At 38.5% G+C, this 9,919-nt stretch overlaps 1 protein-coding gene across 1 annotated transcript; it reads left to right on the top strand.

Annotated features, from left to right (window-relative positions):
• Positions 1-2,055: 2,055 nt before the first annotated feature.
• Positions 2,056-9,007, top strand: LOC126794984 (pumilio homolog 12-like). The gene is made up of 6 exons (XM_050521791.1): positions 2,056-2,318; positions 4,058-4,916; positions 5,895-6,057; positions 6,453-6,616; positions 7,454-7,712; positions 8,434-9,007. The coding sequence occupies exons 2-6, from the start codon at positions 4,189-4,191 to the stop codon at positions 8,545-8,547; spliced, it is 1,428 nt and encodes a 475-aa protein (XP_050377748.1). The 5' UTR covers positions 2,056-2,318; positions 4,058-4,188; the 3' UTR covers positions 8,548-9,007.
• Positions 9,008-9,919: the final 912 nt, after the last annotated feature.

The raw sequence follows: 9,919 nt of genomic DNA, 5'->3' as shown, positions 1-9,919 counted from the left end.
GTTATCGTATTCTTGTTTGATTGATGGGATGGTATTGCATCTCTGGTGGAGAAGGCCTCCCTTATTTTGGAGTTTTCTTGGTGGTGGCAGTAGAAGACCATCAAGCCCTCTTGCTAATGAGATGCGTTAGGTCGATGATAGAATTGGCTGAGTAAGGCTAGATTGGTGATTTGGTGACTTGGTTTTGATTTGGGGGTACGAGATCAGTTGGTGTTTTTTATGCCATTTTGATCTGGACAATGTGATGATACTAGATCGGCAATCTTGGTGGTGATCATCGGCGAGCTTTCTGAAAGGTGATGATGGAGATGTGGGTGTTGGTTTATGGTGGTATCATGTTGTCGACAATTTTGAGGTCGATGATGACAAAGGTTGGCCGAAACGTGTTCTCAATGGTGGCACTAGTTGGCTAAACCACTAGATATGTTATTGTTAGTCTTTTTTAGTTTTGGGTCCGCGTTTGGTATGTTTTTTGTGGAATAGACTTAGTTTGGGCTTGATATGCTGAAAGGTGGTCTTACGTTTTGGGTGGGCTGAATTTTTATAACTAGCCAAATAACTAATTTGAATGGAGGCCAGGGTAGTCTTGATTAGCTTGGCTAATATCTTAAATTTTTTTTCAAAGTGTTTCAAGACTATTAAAATAAAGGTGTTATAAGCAGTCTTAAAAAATGAATGTACGTCTGTTTATTTGGGATATAGGCAGCTAATTACCGGGTACTCGATCATAAAAAGTAATTCTTATTATTGGCCCTATAAGGTGTACCATATTTTGTATGCTTCTTTTAATCGAAGGTCCAACTAAATGTATTTTGGCAAGCATAACCAAGATAACACGCCCAAAGACTAACAATAAGAGTTATCTCTTATGACTAAACAAATTAGTTATCCCTAAGAAACTAGCCAACAACTAGAATTTTTAGATAAAACTAGCTAATAAAGCCAAGATTCACCCATATTTTCATGGCGATGAAGCACAAAAACTAACATAATACAAATGATATAGAATACATGATAAATGTTTCACAACCATATCATTGTAAGACTGCGACCCGATTCAATTTATGCTTGATCAGTAGAAGGAGCGGACTCCTGCTGTGGTGTAACACCCACCGGAGAAATCACTGCTGACTTCACTCCTTCCGATACCATATATTCCTCCTTCTGAACCACACATTCCTGTTTAGATGATCCTTCAACCACCAGTGGCATGAATACTACCTTGGTTCTCTTCTTCTTTGCAGCTAACTTCCTCTTATAAGTCTTGGTTTCAGTTTTTTCCTCCAAAACCAATTCTCTGGCAACTTTATGTCGATTTGTACTTCCTTTGGGACGGCCGCATTTAGCCTTGGCCTTGGGAGAAACCTAAAGCTTTCCATTTTTGTGTTGTACCACAATCGACATATCCTCTACATGTACCTCTTCCATGGACGACGCAACACCGTGGTAGCAAGCCGCTTGAGGTGATTCACCAAAGATGGTACCGGATCCACAGCCTTAAAAAAGTTGTAGGCCCCACGGTTTCCAAAATCACTTGTGCATCCTAAAAGGCTTAGGGTTAGAAACCCTATCCTCCGACCTCACAAGACTCCTATCCACCTCCATTTCCCCAACCACCTCTGAAACCGGCATCTCCATCTCATGACACGAAGAAGACGCAAGACCTAGAGCATGTGGGAACAAATGCACAACCAGTTGAGCCTCGGCAGCCCTAGCAACCTCCACCTCTTCCACATGTGAACCAAAAACACGGTCCTTCACTCCCAACTAGGGGAGTTTGCCTGGAGAAGACTTAGATCCGATCGATAGGCCAGCCATATCGAGCGCAGGACCCTGCATCAAATTTGTTGAGCATTTGGATTGACCTGTGTTATAGTGGTATGTGGAAAAACTCTGTAAGACGATGGTAGCGTGCCGTGCACGGAACTCTTTGATTTCATAAAGAAGAACATGTGATTGCCACGTGATGAAAAGCAAGCCTCCACCTAGTTCAGAGTTTCAGACAGAAAAAGGAAATTAAACATCAAACGCGAACCGAGTTGAGACTCCGAGACTCTGAGATTTAGCTCCATTTCCTTAGAAGAACCATAGACGAGGATGGTGGTCTCTCAAGAGTCAAGACCCACTGCAAGGAATCCAATCCCAGAAAACTTGAGCGGGTCTGGAAGCAGCACAGAGTAAAGCTCTGCAATATGCCTCAGAATAAGCTGCTGGGGTTTCAGCTGAGAGCTGGCTTTCCCAGTATTCCACTGCCAGATTCAAGCCAAAGCCAGCAGATGTGGTAATCAATGACCCACTGGGCCTTCCAGTTGATCATGGTAAGTCCCCATTTTCTTTCCCACATCTCTTGTTCCATCACTTCCATGCTTTTTTATGATGAATTGAAACCAATAATAGAGCCTAGCTTGTAAATTTTCTGTTTATTGATTCGATTCTGAGGCCCGAAAGATTCCGAGTCAGTTTCGGGGTCAGTCTTTGAAAGACACTAGTGTTGACTGAATTTCAGGAGCAATGACTAGGAATATAGATTGGTTTATTAAGCGGATAAGAATGGACCATTCTTATTCCCAGGCCACCTTCCCCCGTTTCCAATTGGAATTACCGGAATTTTAGTACTGATCGAGGCTCGAGAATGGAATTTTAGAACTGTGTAGGAGCCGTGTTGCCCGTGTAGCGCAGATAGTATCAGAACTATGAGGGGAATGTTTATCGAAAAGTCATTGATGATCGACTAGTGTGCCTGGCTTCAGGCTTCACTATCTCTTCGAAGCTAGCTTGTAGCCTTCACAACACCCCACGAAGCTAGACTACATTGCCACATCGGTGTCCCAACAGTTGCAGTATTAAGATCTAGAAAATGATAGTATAGATCTATTAGATATATCTTCTCATCCTTTATCTTAATTAATTTGAAATTTTCTTAATCCGTATTGCATGATGGAACCTTGTTATGCCAATATAGTGTATTTCCTTAAATCTGTAGTGCACACATTCAAGGGGCGAATGCTGATCGAATAGCCGTCGATGACTTGAAAGGTAGTTCAAGGCCTGACTTCTAAGAGGCTTCACCAGCCCCACAAAGCTTGTAGCTTTCATAACAGTAGGCTCATAGTGAAGGATCATACTAACTGCGAGCGTTCTACTTTGGTCTCCCACAAGTTGCTGTATTAGGAATTTAGAGAATTATATACGCCAACGTAACAAATCACCATCCTTTCTTAATAAATTTTAAATTGTTTTCTAAATTATGACTGAGCTTGTTATGCCAACACGACAGCATCAGTTGATCCCTGTGGCTCCCTATATAAAACCTTAAACCTAAACACACTCCTCTCTTAACTTCTTGACCAAAAACATTCCTTATATTACTCTAACACTTCTAATCTTCTGATTCCTTATATTACTCTAACACCTTCCCCATATATTCTCTGGTCCGGTAAATCTTTTCCATCAATGCTAAATATTTTATCTTAATGATCTCAATATCAAAACGTGCCAAACTTGTTTTGAGAGTCTTAAACCCTCTCTCTCTCTCTCTCTCTCTCTCTCTCTCTCTCAGAAACCCTTCAGCCTCTCCTTTAATTCCGTATTGAAGACTCTCCGTTCATCTGATCACTTTCTTTTATTGCTTTGGGATCGGTTACACTGATATCAATGGAGAGGAAGAGAGAAGGTATGGAAAGGAAGAGAGAATGGGAGGACTATACTCAACTTCATCAGTGGTTTAATACTGTAGACTTGCCAGAAAATCAGAATTCTCAGAGTGGCCGTAACAATACCACTAATTCCTTTCCGGAATACCATCCCTCTCAAAATCAGAACCTTCCCCATCACTCTCAAAATCAAATGTATTGGGATCCGATGTTGCCCAATCTCGTTCTTCAAAACCCACCAATCTTGCAAAACCCTCTCTTCCATCAAAACACTAATCCCAACTTTGATCATCTTCTCTCTCCTGCAAACAACAGTACCAACAATGTGATCAACTGTACTAGTGGTTTTTCGACATTAGGGTTTGATAGTAACAATGGTTTTTCCACATTGGGATTTGGAACAGGTGGGGGAGGTCCTCATGATTTTTCTACTGATCAGACTCTGAATCATGATCAACTGGCTGCTTCATTGTATCGGCTGAGCTTATCCAATAATGGCAGTTCAGTGCCGACATCCTATCAGAGTAACAACTTCATGCCTAGTTCTACAATTGTAGGCGATGGTGGGTTAAGTACTCTAGAGCAGGAGTATTATTCGGAGAGGTTAAACCAATATGCTTTCTTGATGGCCGAGCAATACATGAGGCAGTCTAATCTCAATACTGCTAACAGTGGAATACTCAATCCCCATAGTTGGAATCGGAATAACAGCAATAGTAGTAGGACCAGTAGTCAATCGATTTTTGGGGATCAATTGGGTCGTGAGATTAATCAAATTAGGTCTAGTTCTTCTCAGCGGAATGGAGTTAACAGGGGGTCAAGATTTGCTACTGGATCAAGGTTTGCTAATGGGGTGGGGAGACAACGTTTCGGGCAAGAGGAGAGGGGCCAAGGCCTGAACTTGATGTCCACCAAAAATCAAAGGCCCGGCAATGGGTCAACTCGGCAGCATATACCAAGTTATTACTCTGTCCCTTTGGAAGAGTTGAGGGGAAAAATTGCTTTTGTGGCCAAAGATCACGTTGGATGTAGGTTTTTGCGAAAGAAGATTGAGGAGGGTAAGACGGAAGAGATTGACATGATTTTTAATGAAGTTATGAATGAGGGCCATGACCATTTGCACGAGCTAATGGTAGATCAATTTGGGACTGACTTTATTCAGAAACTTGTGGAGGGGACTAATAGGGAAGGACGGGCCAAAATGCTTGATGCGGTCATGAGTGATGAGAGAAAACTTAAGGATCTGTGCAATGATCATCATGGGTACTGTTCTGAATATATCTTATTCTGGACACGTGTTGAAATAAATTTCCCTTATTTTTTGTTAATACTGTGTTGTTAACTGTGACTTTGCTTTATTTCTGCTAAATTGCGTAGTATTTTATTTTCAGAACTTTCCTGATCACTATTATGCTACATTAATCGTTTCGAGGTGCAGTTTATTTTCCGCTTCGATGGAGAGACGTTTTACAGTCAGACTATCATTTATGGGATTTGTTTCTTTGGTAACTTTTTATATATCAGATAATGTCATTGGGCAGGGTTGCGTAGCAGTTCTACAATTTAATTAGTTAATTTTCATTGAAAATTTCAGGTTATATGCTGCTTTATTTATTTGATCTTGCCATGACAATGGGATCTCCTAGATTTAAATGTGCTGATCAAAGGACGATAATCAATCTGCACCCGAATGTGTCTGTTTTTATGTGACTAGAGGATATACTCTCAACGTCAAGAGTGTTAGCTTTAGGTGTTTGTATCTCTTCTGGCACTCCATTGTATCATTCGTGTTCATTCTGCTGTGATGAAAATGTGGCTGTGACAAGCTGTTATTGAAGTGATCTCACATTTGTTTTTGTATTCTGTTTAAGAACCAATTGTTAAGATTAAAGTTATTTTTGGAAGCTCAAAAGCCTTATATGCTGTATTTAATTTTTCTTGTTGTTATTGCATGCTTTATTTCATTCGGTACCATTGCAAGGCAAATGGATCTGCTCTGCCTCTTTGTAATACTTGTGCTTTGATTGAGGTTTAGCTCACTTACTTGACATGCCTATTATTATTAAAGGATTGCCTCGCCCACAGTATTCTCAATGGCTGTTTATATAGATTGTGTAATGGTTAGTGTGTGCATGTTTAGTGCATAAGGCAATGAGCCATTGACCATGAGCAGTATCCATCTCCTCCTTTGTTTCTGAGTCCTGTTGTTAATACAATAATATTGTTGCTGATATGTTGCAGTAGCCGAGCCTTGCAGAAGTTGCTGGAGAGGATTGAAACCCGAGAGCAACAGTCCTCATTTACGCGGATTCTGAAGCGGATCACAGTTCCTCTATGCAAAACTCAGCCCGGTCATTATGTGATTCAAGTTTGCCTGAAGAATTTCTCTCCTGACTGCCTCAAGGTATGAGTATTGCTCCTAAATGAAGTTATTTGTGAGTAGGTTACACCTGCAGTTGTTCTAAAATATGATCTTTAATTGGCAAATCGGCTACGTTCAAAGTGTTACTTCCGTAGTTTGACTGTTATGACTTTATTGCTTCATGATTTATATTTAAATAGTCTTACATGCAATCTTCTTGTTTAATTTGTTACTATGGCTCTTCATAGGGCCTGTTAAATTTATAGAAGGAACTAGTAGAATTCTACCTGCATGTATACACAATTACACACCTATGTACAGTTTGGCTTTGGGATACACCAAGTTAAAGACCCAAAGTAACAAAAAACATGTTGGCTAACAACCATATGAAAAACGTAAAATAAACTTCAGTGTGAATTCTCTTTCCTGTTTTGCAGTCTGTTCTGGAATTAGTGCTAGATAACTGCATTGCACTAGCAAAAGACAGATTTGGGTGTTGCTTAGTGCAAAACATTGTGGAATATGGATATACTGAAGCCAAGGAGCGTGTTGTGGCTGATATAACTGAGCATGCACGAGTCCTCTGCGAAGATCCTTTCGGGTTTGTCCTTCATACTCCACTGACTCCAGCTGTGTCACAATAATTTTTTGAAGCACATTTACTAACTATTTTGTTGAACGTGTATACACTTATTCGTGTGTATTACATTTAATTATGTGAAAATTTTGTTGACTTGGTTATTCTGGTGAGAAAGGAGAACTATGTGCTTGAGGTGTTTCTTTTCTTGCATGTTATGCTTCATATTTTAGGTTTCCTTTACTGTTTCTAGCTTCTTCTTCTTTTTGTAAATTTTGTATTCTTTGTGGAGTGGGGCTATTAGGGTTAAGGTTGGTTAATGGTTATTAAGTATGTCTGTCAAATAGAGTTCTACTATAATTCCATAACAGTAAAAAACAAAAAGACATGCTGAAGTAGAATGGAAATTGTAAAAGGGATATAACTAGGGTTGGAGAGAGAGTGGGTGGTTAATTTCTAGAAGCTTCGTCCTTGTCTGCGCATTCTTAAAGTACTAGTTTTATATAAACACACATCTATCAAAACACAAGCATAATAGAAGCTATTTTGCAATTTTGCTGGAGTAAAGAGAAAAAAGTTGATGGAGGTTTGGCTAAATTTTAGAACGTAGTGTTCCTGGGTAATGTAATAAAATATATATAGGGGATAAGCAAACATACATTTGTTCTTTGTTTTTATTTCTAAAAATGAAGCAAAACATGCATTTGATGATGATGGCAGAGATTGAGGAATAAATTCGTTTATACAAAAAACATGAATCAATGTTTATTCGTGGCTAACAGAAAATTTGAAATACATACATACAATGCTACTACATCTCTTGAAAATCATTTAATCTTCTCTTCTTTTATTTTACTACAGGAACTATGTTGTACAGTTCCTAATTGGACTAAAAGTACCCCGTGTAACAGCTGACATATTAGGCCAGCTTCAGGGTTATTTTGTTAATCTGTCGATGAACAAGCACGGAAGTCCTGTCGTGGAGAAAAGCATGAAAGAGGCTGGAGAAGAAAATGCCAACATGATTATTCACGAGTTGATGAACAGTTCTGAGTTTTTGAATGTTCTTCAAAATCCTTACGGGAATTATGTTGCTCAGTCTGCTCTTGCAGTATCCAAGGTAGCACCATCATCTCTGAAGTATTTCTGCAGTGTCTATTCTCTCACTCCTCTGTTTAGTATAAATCTCTTGCTCAAACCATCATAGCTATCTATTCTAAGTATTAAAAACGTGTGCTTTACACTTTCTGTTAAATATATTTTGCTGTCAGCATTTTAGCGTTTTTACTTTAGTTTTCATATAACTTATAGCACTAGGAAAAAAAAAATTTAGTGTTTAACGAATCATGTGGATTCTGTGTCACACTAGATTAAGATAAACATGATGACCAACCCAGTACATCATTATAAATGGAAACTATCGCGGAACTTCATGTAATAGTGGTCAAATTTTGGAGGTTACTTGTAAGAGTGTGCGGATTTACCTTCTTTTGTTTGGAGATATGTATTAATACAATATTTTCCTTTATTGCTAACCTTAAAAGGGTGGAGAATATATAGTTCTAGTTTTAGAGAATAATAGGAAAACAAGGGCTCTAATTTAGTTTTAGATGACAAAAAATAAATAACCCATCCAAAGTTAATTGACATCTCTATTAATACCATATCTATTGGTCATGTAGAACCACGCTTCACTCTTCATGTGACCCAATGAAAAAACTTTGCATACAGGAGTTTGGGTCAACTATTTTTGTTTTTATCTTTTCTTAACTTGGATCCATTATATGTTGTTACATGAATAATGACTCATTGCCTTTCCTTTTTCCACCCATCTATGGCAGGGATCTGTCCATAATGATCTTGTAAACATAATTCGGAGCAATTACCCTCATCTGCACAGCCATCTATATGGGAAAAGGGTGCTTGACAAAACCCGAAACAGGCATCGTGCATAAACAAACAAAGCGGCATGTAAACTATATATAAATGTAGTTCAAAATCAGCTGCAAGAAGGTCTAACAGCTCTTAGCTTCTAGATCGTTTTGGGCATTTGTTATATGTCACCAGTAAATGTAGTTCAAAATCAGCTGCAAGAAGGTCTAACAGCTCTTAGCTTCTAGATCGTTTTGGGCATCTGTTATATGTCACCAGTAGTTGCTCTGTATTTCTGACTAGACCTTAACTGTTGTTTCTTCCAGGCAAGAATATATTTGTACCTCCTTGTGGTTGCTAGGTACGATATATTAGGGTCTCTTAAAACTTGTTGTTTCAGCTTTTAGGCTTGTGTTGTTTCTTCTGGTATGGAAGTTAGCGTGCAGGAAATGGATTCTGCTCTATAGTAGAGTAAAGTGGGCTTCCAGTGTTCTGTAGTAAGTCTCTCGGATTTGATTAATAATAGTCCATGTTGTTGTTTTAGTGTGACTAAAGATTTTGCGTTCTTCATATTGATCTTGATAGTTGTCAATCAATGATATCAGTGAGCTTCAGAAAGAAACTCGCCCATCATTAGTTGTAACTCAAACTAAGGTTTAAAGATTTGATGTCACTCAACATTGATTGAGAACTATCGGTTTTCGGCAACTCTCTTCGATTTTTATCACTATAAACGAGGTCAAGCTAAAGGTGTTTGGCGACGTTTTTCAGGTAGCAAAATAGGCAACCCGCAACACTAAAAATGAGTTTCTTCCCTTTAAAAAAATAAAATAAGAAGAGTTTCTTCCTCTTTATAAAACTACAAACCAAATCCTCTACAACAACATGCACCAAAAATTTCTAAATACAAAGCAGAACATGATAGAAAACTATTTTGAGAAGAACAAACATTTGCTAGTTAAATACTTAAAACAAGTTTATTTATTACTAGTGATTATATCTACATGAACAAAAGAAAATTAACAACACACGGAGTTACAACACAGGCACATGAACGTCTGTTTATCCTTTCTAAAAAGTGCGTTGCTAGCTTGCTTCTACAATGATCCCCAAACACGTCCAAAGTAACTTGCAGACCGGAGAAGATAGCACAAATTAGATAATATATATGAAAACTGCCAAATAATGAAGCTTTTGAGTACGTCCATTGGCACTACGAAATATGGAAGCTAACCTTCTATTTTTCATTTTTTCATTTTTGATCTGAGCGTTTTGTTATGAGTAATGGTTGGCGCACATTACACTTCTTAAATCTCTACCTAACTGTATCACTAGAGAAACAAGCCGTTCAGTATCAGAAATGTAGTTAATTTGTACGTGTTTCCATTAAATATCTGTTGCGTCTGTGTTCTGGATCGGAGTTTTAGGGTTTCCGATCCAAGCTTATTTCCAGTC

Source organism: Argentina anserina, chromosome 5, assembly GCF_933775445.1.
Source record: "Argentina anserina chromosome 5, drPotAnse1.1, whole genome shotgun sequence".
Classification (NCBI taxonomy): domain Eukaryota; kingdom Viridiplantae; phylum Streptophyta; class Magnoliopsida; order Rosales; family Rosaceae; genus Argentina; species Argentina anserina.
Note: the sequence above shows the minus strand (reverse complement) of the source record. Positions and strands in the feature narration are given on the sequence as shown.